The sequence below is a fragment of the Sabethes cyaneus genome, chromosome 2 (genome assembly GCF_943734655.1).
Source record: "Sabethes cyaneus chromosome 2, idSabCyanKW18_F2, whole genome shotgun sequence".
Classification (NCBI taxonomy): domain Eukaryota; kingdom Metazoa; phylum Arthropoda; class Insecta; order Diptera; family Culicidae; genus Sabethes; species Sabethes cyaneus.
The window spans coordinates 2,868,472-2,889,962 of NC_071354.1; the positions used below are offsets into that span (position 1 = coordinate 2,868,472).

The window sequence follows — 21,491 nt, forward strand, 5'->3', positions numbered from 1 at the left end:
ACATATTTTTTATGAAAATATAGCAAATTATCTTAGCAAAGGAAAAGTAATATGTATCTGCTCTATCAATCAGAACAATTTGAAATGTCAAAAAATGACCTACCGGATCAATTGCAGGAACTTTAATACTCATAGTGTTATATTTTATCTTAGATCCTCTCTAGTCCTTAAAGATTGACTCCAGGATGCCTAACCCGATCCATCTTGTTGTCTAAGGAAACTACACGGTATCAATTTCAAGACTGTTGGTACCTATATTACTGATATTCTTCCAATACGAGTGGTTGCCGGACACTCTTTCGAACTTGCGAATCTCGGGGAACTATGTATTGTTTGATAGCAAACTGATTCAATTTGTTTAAATTAGATAAATTCATGAATCCAATGCCACCAGTTTCATTAAAATCGGTTGAATATTGTTAAAGTTATACGCTATGGCGGTTTTACCCCGTTAGTGGGCGTGTTTCACCCCGCATGGAAAAAATACTCTATTTTTTGGACGTGTTTCCAAATCGCAATAAAAAATAGAAAATCATTACAGATATTTATGTTTTTATTTTTTGTATGTAGATAATAGATCAATTGTTCATTTAAAGCAGATAAATTAGAAATTGAGCTACAACTTTTTTTTATACAGGTGGTTTTGCTTAAGCGGGCGGTCTTGCCCCGCTTACCCTTATATCTATATCATATATTCAGGAGTATTTAGTTGCGTGTTATAAAAACTGCGCAAAATAGAATTACAAATAGTTGTCAAAATTTTCGCACGTATATCGCCTCCACTTTGGTACATATATGCTCTTATATGGCGTGAAATATAACTTTTTCGTTCAGATATGATTTCGTATACCTCAGTTGCAATCGAGATATACAAACCAAATGGTTTACTGGGCAGTGTTTACAACTATTGAAGTCCGAAGCAGACGACATCATCAGCTACGGAGGGAAGATGAATTGCGCCTGTGAAGCTTCCGAATTTGAAAAACTTACAATAAACCAATTCAAATGACTGATTTTTTGCGGTTTTAAAGCAACACGCTTTGCAGACGTACGCGTTAAACTACTTTTTCGAATTGAAACCGAGACAGCTGAAGCTCCATTAAAACTCGAAATCTTACGAGGAGTCAACAACTCAACAACTGGTCAATCCTAAAACGGACACCACGGTAATCGACCAACCGTTAAGCTCGAAGCAAACCAAAGTTCAATACAGAAAGCCATATCAAGCTAATTTCAATCCGACAATTGAAACAATCAACGCATCAGGTCAGCCACTTAAACTAATCGGAGTTTTTCAGTGCGAAATCCAGATCAACGGTAAAACTTATCAAGGAAGATATTTCGTTACAACGGTTCTAAACCTCAACCTTCTGGGTATTGATTGGATAGAAATGTCTGGATTATGGTTAGTTTTTATCGACTTCATCTGCAATCAAGGACAAGTGAAAAGAGACGATGAACAAGTTCTTCTTGAAAGTTCTTGAATTCCAAACGAAGCATGCGGATGTTTTCATAGACTCACTTGGACAATGCAAGAAAATGACTGTAAAGCTTTTTTTTTAATCAAATGCCAAACGGATTTTCTATCCAAAACGACCTGTTCCTTTCAGTACGATATCATTGGTTGGTGCCCAACTTACGCGATCGCTGGGCATCATCGACATCTCCGAGTGGGCCACTCGTATCGTGGACGCGGACTATTTAACAGGGCTCAACGAAGCGCTGGAAGCAAATCATTACCCGCTTCCTATCCCAGAGGAGATTTTCGTCCAACTAATGGCAGCACCGTTTGCAGCATCATCGATCTCTCAGATTTATATCTGCAACTTCAAGTTGATAAAGAATCAAAAAAGCTTCTCATCATCAATACGCATCGTTATTTGTTCCAGTTCAATCGCCTTGCTCCAGGAGTTAAATCAGCACTGGGAGTCCCAGTCTGGGACATTTCAATGCCCCAATCCAATGATGGAATGATTGCGGACATACCAAGGGTTCACTCTTTCATCGACGTTTTTAACATTTTTTACACTTATAGAACTATACTAAGCAAAGTTTAGAGGAAACAAAACTTAAAAACCTTATCATTTTGTGTAAAGAAGTCCGCAGAATCGAATAGAGCTTATCCCGTTTAGTCTAGAGCACAATAATTTTTTTGGTTGAACTCACGGTCGACCTGAGACCATATGAAACGGGAACTCAACCAATAAAATTAATGTGCTCAAAACTAAATGTGGTAAACCCTGTTCGATTTTGCGGAATTTTTTACACAAAATTATCAGGTCTTAAAGTTTTATTTTTTCGAAGTCTAGCTAGGTATAGGCCAATAAGTGTGAAAAACTGTCAAAAATAGGGCAAAATGAGCAAAATGGGTCACTTCCCGATGGCAAACAGGAAAGGGATGAGCACCACGAGGTTCTCCGGAAAATTTTACATAAGATCATGTATATTTTATCAGCCTGTAAGCCGTATCTTAATTGCGTCTGGTTTTTGCTCGTTTTTGCCCATAGTGGAACGGGATCGGATGTGCAGACCTGTTATCTAAGTTAATTGATCGAACTAAACAACCAGAGGAAGAATATGTGAATGCTGCTCTTTCCCTGGAAGAGGATCTCTCAAGCATTCATTCTGATGCTGCAGAAAAAGTTCCTGTCTCTTTTGCAGCACTCCGAAAGGCTGCATCAACCGTTGCTGAATACATCCGCGATGGTTGGCTTACATGCTCCAAAAGTGTTTCAGCTGAAGTTCAACCTTATTACAATAGACGCGAAGCACTTAGTTTGATCGACGGTGGTGTAATGTTCCATGACAGAGTAATAATTCCAGACAAGTTTTGACGTCAATTTCACCGATGAAAGCAATCGCGTGCAGTTTTGTCTACTGGCAAAACACCTTTTCCAATTATTGTCGACCTGTTCAGCTTTAACAGAGGAGATTTATTGCAGACATGTTGTCGACGATGTGGGTGGTAAGGCACAGCAAATTTGTAGTAGTGGATCGATCAGGGAGGAATCCATGCTGATCCGCGTTCAAATTATTGCTTGCAATGTCAAAAAAGGGGCTTTAAGACGATTAGCTCGAACAATTCGAGACGACACTCAACGATGTTATTCCTCGGTAATTGAACATATCTCGTTTGTTGCCTTTTTTGTGCACAGGAAACATTTAAGCAGTTTAGCAGGGTATGAACTGGTGAAAGCAAACAATAAAGCGACCAACATAGCTCTTGCCATCTCAAGTCCTTACCAAGCGCCTCCACGCGGCCATACCCGGTAATGCTCTATTGAGTAGCTAAGCTAGGAGGTGCGATGCTGCGTGGTTCTGCGGTTGGTAAGCCTAATATATTATTCTAATAATCTGTTTTGTTTCAGCTGATCATCTCCTACTGTACAGTGAAAACTTTGGTCGTGACAAGTTGAAATAATGCACATGGATATCAGAATGAAAAATTAAATTAATTATTGGATATTAGGTGCACTGATGGAAACTCAAAAAACGTAATTACCGTATGATCGCCATCTACCGCTCATTTAAAAACTATTCTTAGTTAGTTAGTTAGTTTGTCCATAGCAAATCAAAATTGAGGTCCATCGAAACCCAATTTGCGCCATAAGATAGAGAAAACAATTGTGTTTACAAGAAAAAATTACTTGGTTTCTAAATATTTGATAATAGTGACTTTTTTTAAAAACTTACTTACGGGTACACCATATTAGCCACCCATGGTGTGTACGGTTGTCTATGGTATGCTATGCTATGCTAGGAAACATATAAGCAGTTAAGCAGCGAAATTTCTGTGCATACCTTGGAGGCACGCAACGCAAGCATGATCAGCATTCCACCAGAGACCTAAACCCTTCCGGTACCTTCAATCTGAACGGTTCCGCTTTACGTGACACATACCTATATCCAAATTAAACTAAATTACATTCGTCTAACCAGCTACCCATGGGAGGGTAGCTCAGCGAATATTTTTCTGGACATAAATAAATTGTATTTCTTAAAAGGAAAGCGATTACTTTATTAAAAATTCTCATTTTATTGACACTTGCTGGTTAAAACCCTAAATTGCGCTAGTTTCCATGCCGATTCTCTGCGTCCTACATCTAATTTGTTCAGGTTATTTTCATTCGAAGGTAAAAAGTCTTCACGAACTCACTCGGTTGTGGCCACGTAAAGTTGCTTAAGCGTACTTGTATACTTATTTTTTACACTAAAATTGATTTTCTTTTTAGCTTTCTAACGCAATGTTCGATGATACGTACAGTAGAAAATTAAATTACTTTATTTTAATCTCGCAATTTTGATTGTCTGCGATGAAATCGAAGTGGTTGGTAGATAGTGCGAAAACCCCAGCTACGACCTTATTAAATAAATATTAGTATTTTCCATCAACTGAAGTGAAATTACTTAGTTTAGGTTTTTTAACGCATATCTAAATGGTATAAGAATGAGTAAAAAGTTTCTTTGACGAGTTAGAGAATCCGAACAAATTTTAGCCATTTAAATATCTTAAAAGGAAAATTATTCTTATCAGGTTGCCATTCGGAAAACAACATGAGCGTAAAAATGCTCCGATGGAAGGAAACTTTTGTTAATTTTTACTGCCTCACATTTCGCAACCAGTGAAAAAACTCAAATGCTGGATAACGATTTATTATTGCGAATATAAATGACGTCAAAAATTGTTGTAATGTTTCTCCCAAAATCAACTTTACGAATTTAATTCGTGAAGAGAAATCGTTATTTTTATAAAAAGTTCGCCGACTGATTTGGGTATGTTCACATTTCAGGTTTCAGAAATCATGCGCGCTGTCTATTGGATTCCTTGGTCAACTATAAATGATCTACTTTCTCCTGTCTAAGCTAAGAGTTGATAAACTTATATTCTGTGCTGGGGTTGTGTTTTGTGTATAGTCACGCTTAAATTTAACAAAACTGTATACTTACATTTACTTAAATTATCTTCACTGTTGTCCGAATTAGCATTGACCAAAATAAACAATAAGAAGTACAATATATCTTTGTTCATATATCTCGAATGAAATAGTCGGAGTTTACATCCACAGTATGTGCCTTCCAATACTTTTAGATCACCGTGAGGGGTCAGCAGTTGCTTCAATCGCAATGGAATGGGGGCTTTATCATAAATATTACGTCGTCAAATTAGTATTTCTTTCGACTGCGCATATCCAAATTATAAAGAAAATACAATCGGAAACAAAAGAAATATGAAAGTCGAGAAAACAGTCTACAAATAAGCATAGTTACATAAATTAATGCTGCTAAAAAAAAAACAATAAACCTATAAAAAACACAAAAGGAGCCTTTTGCTGCGGATCGTGCTTACAACAGAAAAACTTGGAGATACAGAAACGTAATTCAAGTAGCAAGTACATTATCAGACGAACAACAATGAGGACATCATTTCCCGCACGGAATCATTTTGATTGAGAGGGGCCTCAGCTGCAACTGCAGCTTCTGTTTCCGCTGCTGCGGATGCTATTGCTGCCAAGGATTTGCACATCTTATCAAACGTCTCTTCCGACAGTTCGGCAGCGGGAATAGTTGCGACCTGCATGTATCTGAAAAAAAAAAAAAAACAAATAAACGTACATCAATTTCAGATCAATTATCCAAATACCGAGTTATACGTACTTATTGGCCTTGAATTTTTCTTGGATCGCCTGTTCCCCCAGGGTATCAGCCTTCATGTGTGTCTTGTTCAGATCGAGAATTATGTCTTTTAGATCTTCTAGCCGGTAGCTAATGTTGGTTTCGAGCATGCGAGACCAGATGGGTAGATCAAGTGCGTAACGGGAGAGAGCCAATGCGCCAGCCGCGATTTGGGACGGCAGGTACGTAAGGTATGGATCAGCATCCAAAAGCGATAGCTCACAGAGATACTGCAATAAGAAACATACATACATATAAGCATATACCAAGATATTAAGCAAAATCTTCAAAAAGCAACAAAATCAAATACAGTAGAATGTAGGTAATGTTCTTGGAACAGGTTACTATAATTCTTGTTTGGATGAGGCAGCGAGATAGTTCGGATTTTATTTATTTTTATAAAGCAATCAAAACTGTAATTATTCACAGAACTTACCATGCACATGTATTTCACCTTGTCTGGTACGTCGTTCATTACGCAGTAGACGGTGGTAAATACCAACGTAGTTGGTACGGAAAGGTCAAAACCGAGCACTTTGAGGATAAGCTGCTCCATGCGTAGCACTTGTGTTTTGGTGTAAGTGTCATCGGTAATGTACACAAATTCGCCAACATCTGGCGGGTAGATTTCCTCATATTTCCTGTAATAGATCAAATAATGTTTATATGTAAAATTGGAGAACAAAACAAGAGAGAATGAAAACAGAATAGCGACTTACGCAGCAATGAACATGGCAGCTGTGCCAACCAGCTGTAGTTTACCGCGCACTACAGACATGTAGCTGAGAAACCGATCAATATACGAGATGGCCAAGCAAAGCGTCTCGCTTTGTAGACGGTACTCTTCACTGACCTCAACCAGCCAATTTACAAGAATAGTACGCATCGAATGGTTGATGTCCGGTTGTTTTTTCATATAGGCCGGCTTTGGACGGTGCTGTTTCTCCGCTTCCCTTAAATATGACAAAATATCCGACTGATATTCTTCCACTTCGAAGAAACGGTCCCGATCATTACGGGGAGGCAAGGAAATGTCCGCTTCTAACAGAGTTATCGATTTGTCTACCGACATTGGGGAAAAACTTTCGCCCATAGACATCGGCGTTTCAAGCAGGTCATCATTTTTCAATTCTTGCAGTGGCTCGCGTTTAGCATCGACAAGGGAATCGTCCTTTTTAGCGGCTGCACCGTCCTTGGTAACGTTTTCCTTCGAATCAGCATACACTTGAAATGTTTTGAGCGGATCTACGGGTTTGAATACGGCTTTAGCCTGATTCATCGGTAGACTGCCATTTTCATCCGGCTTAGCTTTCGTGTTGTTTAGTGGTTTTATTTTATTTTTTACATCCTTCAGGGTCTGAGAATAGAAAAACGATTAACGAACACAGTTTTAACACAACACTATTGAATCTTACCGCTTTTTCTCCTGGCACTAGGCCATCCGTTTTTTTGTTGCCGACTACATTATTCAACACGCCAAAAGTGGACCGTTGAACCTGGGGTTGTTTGGCCGCCGCACCACCGGGTTTTGTTGCCAAAACACGGTTTTCTTTTTCCAAGTCCTCATGGATTCGAAAAGTGGCCATATTGCTATTGATTATTGCTAGTCTTGTGTCGCTGCGGTAAACCTATTGTTATTGGCCTACTGTGGTGACTTCTTTTGTGCGATCTGTTTTCGGTACACCACTGTTGACTCTTTTCCGTTTATCCGTTTGATATCTCACGTTCGACACGGATGACTGATCAGAGGGCCTCTTGTGTTTTGTCTCTCTTCTACTTACACTCTTGCTACAGATACTCCAGCTACGACGGAACGCTTTGTAGTGCGCAGAAAAATTCCTACAATTCTGCGTTTTGTTCCATATCACAACAGCATTCTCGTTCAAATTGATTAACTATGCTGTACACTAAACATTAAACGATATTAATTTGAGACACAGAATAGATATAAAACAAGTAAAACAGTCCGCGGCGTTCGACGATGCTTCCCTTTGCTATAGAAATTCGCTTCAAAAGGAGGGATTCAAGATGAGACGAGATCAACAGCTGCATACAAAAATGCCCGCTCCGCGACACAAAGCAATGTACTAAATTTAAATATTTTTAGTACGTTATACAGGGTGGGCTTAGAAAGTAGGTATGGACTATTCTACCGAATAGGTAATACAAATTCATATCTCGGGTAATTTTTCAAATAGACCTGCGTGACAACGAGAGATTCTCTTCGTGTCTCCTCTCTTGCGATTTTCGCGGTTACATAAATGCATATAGAAAAGAAAATTTTCAAAACATTTTGCTAACTGATTGATGTAAAGCTGATGTGTATATTATGCCGTTTTCGTTTTTGTGATGCAGCTACACCGTTTGGTGTTACACTTTTCGCTGGATAAACGAACGCTTACGGTTCAGCTGCAGTAATGTGGTATGGGTGTGTTTGTGTTTTCCTATCTGCACCAGCTACACTCTCTTTTTTTCTGGTGTAGCTGGTGCAGAAAAAGTGTAGCAATGGTGTAGCACCAAAATCGAAAACGAACAGTTTTGGTGCAAAAAAGCTACACCGGTGTAGCCTCGGTGTAGCTACACCGCAAAAACGAAAACGACATTAGAGTGACTATATACAGAGTGGCGACATGTCATCCCAAAAGTATGTAATGCGTATTTTCTTTCTCTTTCATGCATACGCGTTGGATTGGTAGTCTGCTCGATTGGAATGACACTGACAGATAATTATCATTCCAATTTTGACATTGTCTCCACTCTATATATATCTCTGGTGTATATGTGAATGCTTTATAGTATCGCCGTAAAAACGAAAGAGAGAAGGCATGAAGAGAATCTCTCATTGTCACATATATAGGTCAATTTGAAAAATTACCCGAGTTATCAAAAACTGAAAAATTTCCCCAGATGGTACACATTTACACAGAGAACTAATAGTTAAGTAGTTTCAAACAGCTGTGATGACAACGCACCGTCAAAAAAAGTTATTTGTAGATGCAAAATTAATGTATGAATTGAACATTGCAGACATTAAAAAAAGTACCGAGTTCGGTAAATCTTATAGAGCTTGCTAAGCCCAGTGCAAAATACTACAAAAACTTATCGTTTTTCACTCAAACGTATGTTTTTTTACCGGGGTATAACTGGGGGAAAACAAAAACAAACGTGTAAAATCAATGTAAAATCTAACAACAGCAACAACAAACCGCGCGACGATGTGTGCGTACGATAAACGTCAGCAAGCTCAATACCGATCTCTGAGCAGCCTTACAAAATTATTGCTTTTTTAAATTATATTTTGCTTTTCCTTTGAAGATATGACCTTTAAACAATGTAAATAAATATTGTTCGCGAAAAATATAGATATTTTTATTTACAGTACCTTCACTGAAAAAACTTTTCGTATAGTTTCTATGTGTTTCACACATAGATTTTTTCCATGTGCCATGTAAATGAACTTTATGTGCCATACAGTTACCATTTATGTGTTTTTAAAATTTACCTTTAAAATTTGCAAATACTATTCATATGCATATAATTTTCATGTGTACTTCTGGGCGGATTGTATTTATATGTGGCACATTATAATCATAAGGATTTTCATTTGGAAATTTTCCATTAGTTATGTGCGGATTATTTTGAGTGTTGGAACAATTTTACGAGTCCTACACTGAGAAAACTTTTCGTATAGTTTCTAAATGTTCCACACATAGATATTTGCAATGTGCCCAGCAAATCAACTTTATGTGAAAAACAGTTATCATTTATGTATTTTTAACAGTTATCATCAAAATTTGCACATACTATACATATGCGTATAATTTTTATGTGTACTTCTGGGTGGATTGTGTATATATGTGGCACATGATAATCATATGGATTTTCATAAATATGGAAATTTACCATTTTAGTTTTGTGCAGATTATTTTGAGTGTACACAAATTCATATTTTAATAATAATTACCCTGTACCAAATACATTGAAAATATGCTTGTCAAGCAAAAAGGGGTGCAATAGGAAAGCAATAACGAAAAACAGATGTTTCAAATTGCTAAATTGCAAACATGTGTAGGATACGCAGAAAATAACCACGCTAATAATTTTCGCGTGGGAGTCTAAAAAGGTAGAATCTCCGCAATATTGTTAAAATAATTTGTATGCTAGAATCTGTCAATACGTCTGCATATAAAGTCAAATTTCGTTAATTGCACTAACCTTATCGCCGATTTTGACAAAAACCTTAATTAATTAAGCACCATTTCAAAAAATATTAATATATGTGCATGACCGCATTCCAAGGTCAAGACTAAAACATGAGATTAGTTTAAAAATCTTTTAAAAAAATTTCCAGCGATGGAAAACTCCAAAGAAAAATCGAAAAAACTATGTCTTGCCTCATGGAAATAATTTCATTTCACCCATTTTAAACGTGGTAATGTGTGGTAATGTTCTCCAAAATATTTTTTTTGCATGCCTGCAATTTTTTCATGAAACGAAGATCTTTTTTTCAGAATTGGTGTTTAAAAAAGCATTGCTAAATATGCGCTACTAACAAATTTCACAGTAAGCGGTTACCTAAGCTAACGTTTTGAATTAGCGGCTTCGCTGTTAGCGTAGCTAAAATTTCGATTAGCGGTGCCCACCTCTGGTTAAAACAGAAGCTCGACCAAACGTTAAACTGACCTTTTAAATATTACTCGAATTAACCGAATTAACAATCTCATTCGAATTAACCGCTTATTTTAATAGAATAAATTAACTGTGTATAGAGTCTATCTGGGTGGGCATAAATTTCGGGAGGCATTACGTCCAGTACCATTATCTTTGAATTTTAGTACAAATTGTAGATTAACATAACCTAAAAATTGAACTGAAAACATAAACAAAACTTTCATGCTTTCTGCTTTGCAGTTGCACGCACGTTTCGGAAACAAAACTCTGTTCTCTTGCCATTTCTAGCTAAGTTGTTAGAAATAATTCTTTTTCAATATACTTCAGGTTGTGTGTTAAAAAACTTGTTCGATGGATTTGAAGACATACAAGTATGTAAAATAATTATTTAATGCGCAATTTATGAGTACTCGTTTGTCTTGTATAGAAAAATTCATCCGGTGAAATACTACAAAGATCACATCGAGAATAACATTCGACCTGACGGTCGAGAAATAGGCGATCTGCGCCCGCTTGCAATAAATTTCGATTCAATTAAGACAGCCGATGGGTCTGCTATAGTAAAAATTGGAAACACTACTGTTGTGTGTGGTATCAAAGCTGAATTAGCGCCTCCTAAAGCGACAGAGCCGGAATCCGGATTCCTCATACCAAACATTGAGATATCACCTCTGTCATCGCCAAAGTATCGACCAGGACCACCGTGCGAAGAGGCACAAGTGTACACATGTTCCCTGGCTGATGCTATTCTTAATTCCGGTTGTGTCAATCTTAAGGATCTGTGCATCACTAAAGAAAAGTTGGCTTGGGCCTTGTACTGCGATTTGATTTGCTTGGATCATGATGGATGCGTGTTCGATGCATCGGTTGTTGCATTGGTTGCAGCTCTGCACACAGTAAAATTGCCACAGTTGCAACATAATGCGGATACAGACGAGCGCGAAGTGTTAGAGGGTGAGGACCGTGTGTCACTGCGTTTGAGCTCGATTCCGGTAACGACATCCTTCGCTGTATTTTGCGGCACTATCATTGCGGATCCTACGGCCGAAGAGGAAGCGCTGGCGACGTCGACAATCACGATTACTATCTGTGATTCCACGCTGAGCTACATCAACAAAAGCGGTGGCGATCCACTGGAACAGCAGCTACTTGATCAGTGCATTGAGAATGCTATGAAACGAGAAAAATCGGTTCGGTCGCTTATTCGAAAGATGATGAAAAGTAAAAAGTAGACGGTTGCATCCGTTATCTAGGTTAACTATATTAAATAAACCTGTATTATTTACCAATATCTTTATCTATTTACTAATATCTTTAGGTGGTTACGTTAGAATGCTGTCTTATATTGAATTCAACCTTGAGTCTTTGCAAACACGGTGCACTCGCAACCCAGTCGCCGATTAATGTGAAAATAAAACGGCTATTCGCATTTACTCCGGTATTGTGCAAGACGAGTTAGTCACATATCGCGAAAAGTTGTTTTAAATATAGTGGTCTCCGTGGCTCTGTAAGTGTGGTCGATCGGGAAACGTACATGATAATAGCATGATAGTGCCAAAATTTATGTCTCACGATCCAAACATCATAGAGCAGAGATTTTTGTAGTAAAATGTAAGTATACTTATGCCCAGCAGTCTCTCTGGTTCACAGTAGCCAAGTAAAAAAAAATTACTAATGATGGACTAGGTATACATTTAAAATACCTTTTGCCAATTTTTGCAATGGTGAAAATCTCACGATATAGTGATATATACTTTTGGGTCTGAAGATCAACAATTTAAATAAGTGATGTCTGAGAAAAGGGGGTAATTTAATTTTCCCAAAAACGTTAATTTTTTTTACCCCATACCCATATTATAGCCTGTCATTTTCTCAATACAACAATAGTTTGTTTTATTTTCTTATTCTTAATATACGCAAATAACGCTATCTTTAATGTTGATTTGAATTACCGTGAAAGCACCAGTCGCCGCGCACTTAGTACGTTGGCTGGTACATAAATGCAAGTATAAAAATATTTCTTTTACATTTTATTATGCAATATACATTTTCGGTTAGTGTTTTTATTACGCTTTCAGACAAAAATATTAAAAACGTCGTTTTGTTGCCACTAACAAGCAAAACACGACTTCGAGTACATCAGGTACATGTACCAATCCCCGCGCACATAATTTTGCTCCGTTTGCATTGCAGTGCACCAATGGTTCAATCGCCGCGGACTTTTCGTACTCATTTATTTCAATAAACATTTTATATTATATTCAACTGCTAATATGTTTTTATAAATTTTACTGTCATAAACATGTTTTTCAATAGTTCTTTTCTATTATTTGTCTTTTAAAGCAAAATAATATAAAATATATGAAAAATACTTCTATATGTACATCCAAATGCAAAACAATCCCTCCCTTTAGAAAAACTGTTGTACAATAGAATATTAGAACATTCTCCATAACCTTTTCCTGGTTCTATAAGTAGATGCTATCTTCCAAAGACCCAAGCGCGGCGATAGGATAAGGTAATATTTTACCTGTACCAATGGCCGCACACTGGAAAATACCAGCAAAAATGCAGTAACAATCAAAATGTGCAGCATTTCATATGAAGAAATGTTTAGTTCACTTCACGTTTCCGTTTTTGTGGAATATTTTTGCTACGCGTCCCAAGAAACTCTTAAATTCAACACTGCACTTTTTTAGTTTGTCAGCTAACAAATTTACAAAGATGGCGCCTTGTAGGTGCTTGTAGTATCACCCGCTTGAATTTATTTTTTCTTTGCTTCTTCAAGCGTCGCCTGGTTGTCTATTTTGCTTTAACATAAACAGAAAAAGTGTAACAACAGAACTGTATGCATAAAATTATATGTTTTTATCTTAATTTTATGATATTAATGAAAATATGGCCGGGTGCGCGGCCACTGAAACTGCGCGGCGACTGGTGCTTTCACGGTAATGCTCCTATGCGTTAACAATGTTTTATTAGTATGATAAAAGCATTAAAATTGCTGATTATAACGGTGTTGCATTAGGGTTGCTGAATTTATTATTCTCAACAAATCCAGGCTAAAAAACATTTTCTTGTACCTTTGGTTTGGCAAAGTTTTTGGTTTTTGACTGACTTTTGGAGCTTTTGTAAGTGCTGCTAAATCGGAATTTCAGTCAACTAAGCTCACTAAGCCTTAATACTAGAAATACTCGCAATAAAAAGATGTATGTATGTATGTATGTAAGGGGGTAGCCACCGTCACCTCAAGAGTTTCCCATTGTATGCAAATATAGAATTACTGCAGAATCGAATTTATCTACCTAGCAACTTTCATGTCAATGCTGTTCGTGAAGGACTCAAAGGGGCTGGATGGATCTATAAGTAATGTCGCTTATATGATTCCACGGGAATATAAGACACTCCTTCCAGCATAGACTTCCTATTTCTAGATACATAACTTCGCCGTGCAAACTTATCTTGCGTGATGATTTGTGTGCTAGAAGGGCTCGTCAAATTCCTCTCCGACCTCATGTGACTTGGACTGGTTAGCACATCCCTCATCCAGTCTTCGATTCATTCGATACCCTGATGCTCCTTCCCCTTTACGATAATGATGGTATATGGTAATGTAATAAAATATGTGTTATATGAATATACATTATATGAAGATATATGAACAAAAATAGAACAATCTCACCAGCAGTCCTTTGAATGGAATAGAGCTGCATCATTTGAGTTTACATGAGTCCTTCCATTATTAATTTAATTCTTTTTTCTGGTATTCATGAATCATGAGCATTATTTAAACTTTCTTCGGCCTGAGTTTTCACTGTACAGTAGGGGGAGCTCATGAAGCAGAGCTTTCATGAGCTCCCCCTAATTAAAATAACGAATGTTAAGCTTACCTACTAACAAGGTCGTGTGGCTCAGCCATCATCCAACCCCGCAGTTTTGAGATCAGGCGGCCGGGAATCACCCATCATCGCACCTCCTAGCTTGGCTACTGAATAAAGCATTACCGGGTAAGGCCACGTGGAGGCGCTAGGTAGGGACTTGGGATGGCTGGAACTATGTTGGACGTAGTGCAGTCGCACTTTCAAACTGCAGAGTCCAGTTTGGTGGGAAGTGCGGTATAACTTCGTCTGGGCAAACTCCACGCTCCTGCAATGAATGTCAAAAGATTGTTCCCACTTGTGCTCAATAGCTGCCATTATCGCTCGAGGAAAGCTGGATACACACTGTGTCTGAGTATAATTCAAGGTGCGAGACAATACCCAGATAACCAATAAGCATTAAAATAAGCAGTAAATCAGTCGTTTATTAGCATCCCTGGCGTTTTATACTGCAGGTTGTTGTTTATCAGCTTTTTGACTGCATAACTGTTGTAAATTGGCATCCACAATTCTATTTAAATTCTTCTTGTTGGTAATTAGCAGCAAATAGGCATTGTCAGCACTATAAGAGGGCTAGCAGTAAAGTAACTGATATTTTGCCAAAATAGCATTTAAGTAGCATTTAAGGCAACTTAAGTGCTTATTGGCTTGCTTTTAAATTGCATTGGAAATGCTTATTGGTTACCTGGGTAGCTTAACTAGATTTCATAATTATTTCAATACTTGTTAATCAAACATTTAAGCAAACAGTATGCGAGTTCAGTTGGCTCCCTATTTCGCAATTCTCGCTGCTCGATTGGCTGTGGCTTCCAAGATGACTGCTTCCGCGTATTTTTAGACTCTGGGTATTTCTAGTCTTAGCCGTCTCAGTGACAATACAAATAAAAAAGTAGTATCAATAACAGCAATGTCGTCAGTTGCTGAAATGGTCTATTGTGGTTACCTCGACATCAGGGATGGTTCGATCACTTTGACTCAAGTTTGATTCATTTGAGAGTACCGCCTCCGCTCCGCCTCAGCCGAGCAAAATTTGACAAATTGGTATTATATGGGACATTTATAAAACTAGTTATTATTCGCTATGCGTGTGAAACGGTGCTGCCACCTTCCCAAGTTTGTTTTATTTGTGAAGTCGGTTCACACAGGCGTATGAAACTGAAGGGTAAAGAAGTAGCTAACATCTTTTTACGCTTCCTACACGTCCGACACAAAAAGAAAAAAAGCAAAAAAGTAACTTTGTTCGGGAGCTTACCAATACAGATTCATCCGAGGCTGAAGTTAGAGCGGGCTACTCACAAATACATTTTGTCCGAGGCAAAGTTTGTTGTGGGCTAGATGAGATGTTGGCTACACGAAAAATGTATGTGAATGACATTTGTGACAGCGGGGTGGGTTCACAGCAGATCCCTGTCACGACAGTTGTCAGCTGAAGCCGCCTCCGATAGTGGTGGTAATAGAGGTAGACAACAAGTTTTGAAACAAAATGTATACGAGACAACACATGTATTTAAGGCTGCGCAGTATGACGAATGCGGCCTGTTGTTTTCCCTCTTTCGTTTATCGTAAAAAATAAGACCATCAAAAGTCAGAGTTTTTCACTTTTTGTGTTGCCGATAACAGAAAAAACGAACATGTTTCATTATCTACATCCCACATGCAACAAATTTTCTGAAGCATAAAACCGTATGATTGCGTAATTCTTTCAGTTGCTGTCAAATTTGACGTAAAATCGAGCCAGCAAGCCTGGCTCAACCGGCTTCAAGAAAAATGTATGAGAATCACGTTCGTGCCAGGGATGTGGTTCACAGGTTTGTTAAAGATTGAAAAGGATAGACAAAACTTTGCAAAAGATCCAGCAAAATTTTGTTTAGCGGAAATGTAGATAATAACTAGTTCTATAAATGTTCCATATATTCTTTTATCAAATTTTGCTCGGTTGAGACGGTACTGTCAAATGAATCAAAATTGAGTCAAAGTGATCGAACCATCCTTGCTGGACGTCTTCTGTGACAACGACTTGAATTGGCTGCGGATCAGAGCTGGCCATCAATACAGATATTTGTGTATGCATATATTTGGGACCCTGCCGTTTTCTCCGAAGTACTTTATTTTCTCTGTCTAATTTTTTGAATAACATAAATAGTTGATGGAGCACTTTAAAATTCAGGAACATTAGTAGAGCCAGAAATCACAGCCACCAAAATAATTGATGGGTCCCCAATTTATGCATGCACAAATATTCTGTATTAATTTGTGGCAGCTCTGCTGCAGATTGCTTGTCCGGCAGCACGGGCAGCAGTCAGAAGATTTTGATGACGCTACGGTAAACAAACACTACTCAACGGCAGTTCAACAAAAAAAAGATTGGAATCTTCGCATACCGCCCGCCTCTTTATAACAGGAACAGGTACGACAGTAGCAGCTAGCAGCAACCAGCCAGGTGTGGATGTGTGGTTTGTTTTGTCATTGCGAAAGAAAACCGTTCTTTCACTGCTCGTCGGTACTACCTAATACTAGCTGTGTTGTCACCCGAAAAGGTAATTTTCATGATCCACTTGTTGCGGAAGAGACGTAGTGCAAAGTGTTAACTAGCAGACGGCAGGCGCTTTTGGATTTCAGTCCGGTAAATTGATCTAAATTGGTGAGAATGTTATTGCAATCAATGTAGTCTAATATGCGGGACGCACTTTGCTTTCAGCAGATAAACTACTTGTGCGATATAAATAAATTAACATTCTGAATTTGTTCTGCAGCGTCCGCACTGCGAGATTACATTTGCGGTGAAAGGTTGCACGGTTGATCAGACTAAGCGGAGTGTGGATGGCAAGTAGAAAGTACATGTTTTTGTGCAATTACTGTGGAAATTCGAGTCCGGAAAACGAAGTATAGAGGATGCGTATATAAGAGCAAAAGGCGGAAGACATGTTGACACATAGTTCAGTCACAAAAAAAATCGAAACCATTTTTCGTTGTCACTAGTAGCTCGTACTAAAGGTGCCACCTCATCGAAGTTCGCAGATATCAGTGAGGAGGTAGACCGAGCATAATACACGCATATCAAGTTCTATTTGAACCACACGCGAAGCGTAACGAAGGTAAGAATGTGTGTCATAGTACCACTGTAGTGTTGTTATCTATATTGTAAAGGATATGTTGAATTGCTGTCTTGGTTATTCTGACTATTCTGCCGCATGGAAGAGCGTTTTTTAATTGTAATAAGCCAATTTAACTAATAAAAGTTTGGAGATTTGGAATTGAACTTTACGTAAGATAATGACTTTGAATGGTAACACGAACAAAAAGGTGCTTTACATTAATTCCCGATAAGCGAAATTATCGTTATGTAAATATTTACATTACTTCGAGTTGAAGTTGTATCGTAGCCTTATTGAAATGCATTTTGATGTTTGAAGAAAAATTGTCTTATAAAGAGGATCCTGGGAGAGGCCTCTTCAGCTGGCTGGCATTTCATTTTTCAAATTGCAAAAGTAATAATCTTTTAATAGCTTGCTGGAAATAATACTATTTATGAAAATGTGTTAAAAGTGTTTTGATTGGTAACATTGTGGTGAACGCACTTTCAACCGGATTAATTTTACTGCAGAGAATTTTTTAAAATCATCGTTAGATTTGAAGGAATGTTTCCTTCAATAATTTGAAAATTTTCAAAATTACATAATTTAATTAAAAAACAGTAAGCAATTCTTCGTATTCAACTAAATCATTTTAGTATAAAATTACATAAAACAAACGTTTACTGTCACACAGCACGTGTAAAACATACCTGTTACCTATACTGATAATAATTTTTAAAAATATATTTGTAGTGACACCAATTCCTGATTTACTACTAAAAAAGGATGCGTCGTAATTTTCGAGTACTGCTAAAGTACGCCCTGGTTGGAGGCTTCATTCTGCTCTTCCTAACGCTGATCATTCGATCGTTCAACGTGGTGGATCGGCAGAGTTTGTTCCAGGGACACCTATCACCACGGCAAGAGCCACTAGTGCAACATCAGAAGCAAGGATCCTTCTTCAATGGATCGCCGAAAAATGCACTCCAAAAACGGATCGATTGGCACGATTACCAGTTGATCGAACAGGAAAAGAAACGTACGGGAGTCGGAGAGCACGGCATATCTGCCCATCTGGAGAAAAAAGATGAAGCGATGAAGGATAAACTGTTCAAGAAGAATGGTTTCAATGCTGTATTGAGCGACTTGATTTCGTTAAATCGTTCGCTGCCAGATATTCGCCACAAAGGTTGCCGGAAGAAGAAGTATTTGACTGAACTACCAACGGTTAGTGTGGTGGTTCCATTCTATAATGAGCATTGGAGTACGCTTCTGAGAACGGCATCCAGTGTCTTGTTGAGGTCACCTCCGGAGCTTATCAGTGAGATAATTTTGGTGGACGATTGTAGTACTAAAGAGTTTCTGAAGGATCAATTAGACAGGTATGTCACGGAGAACATGCCGAAGGTTAAAGTAGTTCATTTACCTGAGCGGTCCGGTTTAATAACGGCTAGATTGGCTGGAGCGAAAGTAGCTACTGCTGATGTGTTAATTTTCTTGGATTCGCACACGGAAGCAAACGTAAATTGGCTACCACCATTGTTGGAGCCAATCGCGGAGGATTATAGGACCTGTGTTTGTCCGTTTATTGATGTAATTGATTGGGATACATTTGAGTATCGAGCCCAGGATGAAGGCGCGCGGGGTGCATTCGATTGGAAGTTTTACTACAAGAGGTTGCCGCTGTTGCCAAAAGATTTAGCGAACCCCACAGAACCTTTTGAAAGTCCTGTAATGGCGGGAGGATTGTTTGCGATAAGCTCAAAGTTCTTTTGGGAACTTGGTGGGTACGACGAAGGTTTGGATATATGGGGTGGTGAACAGTACGAGTTGAGCTTCAAAATTTGGCAGTGCGGAGGCCGGATGTATGATGCACCTTGTTCTCGCGTGGGTCATATCTATAGAGGGTATGCTCCTTTCGGAAATCCCAGGAAAAAAGATTTTCTATCACGAAATTACAAGCGCGTTGCCGAAGTGTGGATGGATGAATATAAAGAATTTCTGTATATGAGAGATAGAAAGAAATACGATAACACTGATGCTGGAGATCTGTCTAAGCAGTTGGCTATTCGTGAGAAATTACAGTGCAAGCCGTTCAAATGGTTTATGGAAAAAGTTGCTTTCGATTTGATCGAAAAATACCCACCGGTTGAACCTCCGGACTTTGCCAACGGCGCAATTCAATCGTTGTCCAGTCCTAATCTCTGCGTTGATACGTTAAGTCATGGAGAGAAGCAAACAATCGGGTTGTTCTCCTGCGCTTCAGATAAAATTCAGCCACAACCTAATCAGTATTTCCAGCTGTCGTGGCATCGCGATTTGAGAATCAAATTCGGTGAACTTTGCTGGGACGTTTCGGAAAGTGGGCAGAACGCGAAAATTTTACTATTCCACTGTCACGGTGGACAGGGCAACCAGCTGTGGCGGTACGATTTTGATAAGCAAATGATTAAGCAGGGTAAGAACAATCGTTGCCTGGATATGGACGCTGGCCAAAAATCTGTATTCGTGAATCCTTGCAATATAGAGAATCCCAACCAGAAGTGGAAGTGGGGCTTTGTGAATATAACCGCCATGCAAAGTTGGGAGACGTACGGGGCAAAGTTAATCGACTGAATGGTAGTGGAAGACCATCGCTTACTTCCACGAGCTCAAATTCATTTCTATTATAAAGTTATACAACATCACGAATTGTGATAGAAAACAGTCCAAGGTAGAACAAATGAGTGGTAATTAAGCCAAGAATAATGTGTTTTTTTTGTTAAGTGGAAATTCGAGGTCTTGAACAAATTGGATTTTCTAAACTGTTTATTGAAAGGACTTGATTAAAGTAGTGTGATAAAGGCAGTATAAAAATGAGTATCTGATATTTTTTCTTTGAGCTGCACAAAAGCGTATGGTAGGATAACTATACGAATAACTTGCCATGAAAACATATTCCCAACAGGAATGGGTAGCCGAATAACGATAATCACAATAAACATATCTAGTCTGTAAGATTTTTCTAGTATTATGTTTGCTGCAGTAACGTAGTAGAACAGAAGACAATTGTAACGAAATGCATTTAATCAATTTAAAGGCCATTTCCTTGAAACATCTATTTTGGGGAACCCAACAGCGTTATTCTATAGAAACGTGTACGAAATGTGGATTTCGAAACCGCTGCTACAAATAAAAGCAATAAAACAAGTATTTTTTTGTCAAAACAATGTGTTTGTTTGAGATTATGAACCGAACTTTCAGATTCTCTAGTCTCCAAATGTTAATGTAAGGTTATCATTGTGCTTGATGTAGCAAAGAAAGATATTGTACAACATAGTGATTGCATTAATATAGAGTACACGATATTGCGGACCAAGAAGATAAAAGTTGATGAACTGTGTTGGTGGCCATATCAACCAATCAGCGGCGTAAATGGTCCAATACTTTGCTTTTAGTTCGTCGGTGCAGTGTCTCATGCTGTTACCTTCCAATAATCCGGCACTGTACAGGTAACTGATAATGAAGATCGGTGACATCACAAACTGATCCAGACCAATCTTTCGGAATACTGTTTTCATATCTACTCCTGGCAGAGCCCGATCCATCCACATATAGAGGTAGTGGTGTAACGGACCTTGTGATATGCCAACTATTGTCATACAGCCTATTATAAGAAAACAATGTGAACAGTTTCTTTCAAAGTGAAGTAATGGTTCATACCTATTCGCTTCCAGTCGTACGGTTTGTGCAACGCACCATCGTTACGCTGCTCGATTTCCTGCGCGACAATATCACCCAACATCATAAGTAGTCCGGAGCTGACGGTGTTGGTAACCAGAAGATAACGACCGAAAAGAGATTTCCATACTCGTTGCGCTGCTTTCGGCTGTCGTTTTTCCGGAGAAGGAAGTGCTGAGTACACACGTTTAAAGTTGCGCGTGCTTAATCGCGAAACCAGACTGTGCGTCAACTTATGCATTACTACTATCTCCGGGAAAATAAGTACCTAAACACCGTTTGCTAGATTAAACTAGCACACCAAACTACTAAGCACACAGTCTCGTGGTTAATGCGTGAATCATTACGAATTAAGACTACAAATATGACGAAATTGTTAGATAATACAGAGTGAACAGTTTAATGGAATGTTTGGCAAGAGACGGCGCAAATCTATGAACATGTGAATGTGACGTCAGTTGAATGAAGTAGCGGT

The 21,491-nt window shown here is 38.4% G+C and overlaps 4 protein-coding genes across 6 annotated transcripts; 2 read left to right on the top strand and 2 right to left on the bottom strand.

The window, feature by feature from the left end:
- Nucleotides 1-4,037: 4,037 nt before the first annotated feature.
- Nucleotides 4,038-7,639, bottom strand: LOC128734349 (G2/mitotic-specific cyclin-A). 2 transcript variants are annotated; one of them, XR_008411976.1, is made up of 7 exons: nucleotides 7,089-7,639; nucleotides 6,393-7,030; nucleotides 6,110-6,314; nucleotides 5,656-5,903; nucleotides 5,348-5,582; nucleotides 5,269-5,282; nucleotides 4,038-5,179 (listed from the first exon to the last, which is right to left on the bottom strand). XR_008411976.1 is itself a non-coding variant. In XM_053828504.1 (5 exons), the coding sequence occupies exons 1-5, from the start codon at nucleotides 7,257-7,259 to the stop codon at nucleotides 5,399-5,401; spliced, it is 1,446 nt and encodes a 481-aa protein (XP_053684479.1). In that variant the 5' UTR covers nucleotides 7,260-7,639; the 3' UTR covers nucleotides 4,038-5,398. The 2 variants fall into 2 exon arrangements, 1 of the variants encoding a protein (XP_053684479.1); XM_053828504.1 differs by having other exon boundaries at nucleotides 4,038-5,582.
- Nucleotides 7,640-10,603: 2,964 nt separating this feature from the next.
- On the top strand, nucleotides 10,604-11,723 carry LOC128737715 (exosome complex component RRP43-like). The gene is made up of 3 exons (XM_053832411.1): nucleotides 10,604-10,715; nucleotides 10,772-11,597; nucleotides 11,663-11,723. Exons 1-2 carry the CDS (start codon nucleotides 10,696-10,698, stop codon nucleotides 11,574-11,576), a joined length of 825 nt encoding a protein of 274 aa, XP_053688386.1. The 5' UTR covers nucleotides 10,604-10,695; the 3' UTR covers nucleotides 11,577-11,597; nucleotides 11,663-11,723.
- A 4,878-nt stretch (nucleotides 11,724-16,601) lies between these two features.
- LOC128738668 (N-acetylgalactosaminyltransferase 6-like) lies at nucleotides 16,602-20,517 on the top strand. 2 transcript variants are annotated; one of them, XM_053833981.1, is made up of 3 exons: nucleotides 16,602-16,863; nucleotides 16,976-17,317; nucleotides 18,050-20,517. In XM_053833981.1, exon 3 carries the CDS (start codon nucleotides 18,083-18,085, stop codon nucleotides 19,910-19,912), a length of 1,830 nt encoding a protein of 609 aa, XP_053689956.1. In that variant the 5' UTR covers nucleotides 16,602-16,863; nucleotides 16,976-17,317; nucleotides 18,050-18,082; the 3' UTR covers nucleotides 19,913-20,517. The 2 variants fall into 2 exon arrangements, with proteins under 2 accessions (XP_053689956.1, XP_053689957.1); XM_053833982.1 differs by having other exon boundaries at nucleotides 16,602-16,845.
- Nucleotides 20,500-21,385, bottom strand: LOC128738669 (mpv17-like protein 2). The gene is made up of 2 exons (XM_053833983.1): nucleotides 20,999-21,385; nucleotides 20,500-20,942 (listed from the first exon to the last, which is right to left on the bottom strand). The coding sequence occupies exons 1-2, from the start codon at nucleotides 21,255-21,257 to the stop codon at nucleotides 20,545-20,547; spliced, it is 657 nt and encodes a 218-aa protein (XP_053689958.1). The 5' UTR covers nucleotides 21,258-21,385; the 3' UTR covers nucleotides 20,500-20,544.
- Between the last annotated feature and the right edge of the window lie 106 nt (nucleotides 21,386-21,491).

Excerpts from the sequence above, each read along its gene's own strand:
- LOC128738668 (XM_053833981.1), top strand. The coding sequence starts at position 18,083 with ATGCGTCGTAATTTTCGAGTACTGCTAAAGTACGCCCTGGTTGGAGGC.
- LOC128737715 (XM_053832411.1), top strand. The coding sequence starts at position 10,696 with ATGGATTTGAAGACATACAA. Across the intron at positions 10,716-10,771 it reads ATGGATTTGAAGACATACAA|AAAAATTCATCCGGTGAAAT; the intron begins GTATGTAAAATA and ends TGTCTTGTATAG.
- LOC128734349 (XM_053828504.1), bottom strand. The coding sequence starts at position 7,259 with ATGGCCACTTTTCGAATCCATGAGGACTTGGAAAAAGAAAACCGTGTT. Across the intron at positions 7,031-7,088 it reads TAGTGCCAGGAGAAAAAGCG|ACCCTGAAGGATGTAAAAAA; the intron begins GTAAGATTCAAT and ends TTCTATTCTCAG. Across the intron at positions 6,315-6,392 it reads GCTGCCATGTTCATTGCTGC|GAAATATGAGGAAATCTACC; the intron begins GTAAGTCGCTAT and ends GATCTATTACAG.
- LOC128738669 (XM_053833983.1), bottom strand. The coding sequence starts at position 21,257 with ATGCATAAGTTGACGCACAGTCTGGTTTCGCGATTAAGCACGCGCAAC. Across the intron at positions 20,943-20,998 it reads GTACGACTGGAAGCGAATAG|GCTGTATGACAATAGTTGGC; the intron begins GTATGAACCATT and ends TTCTTATAATAG.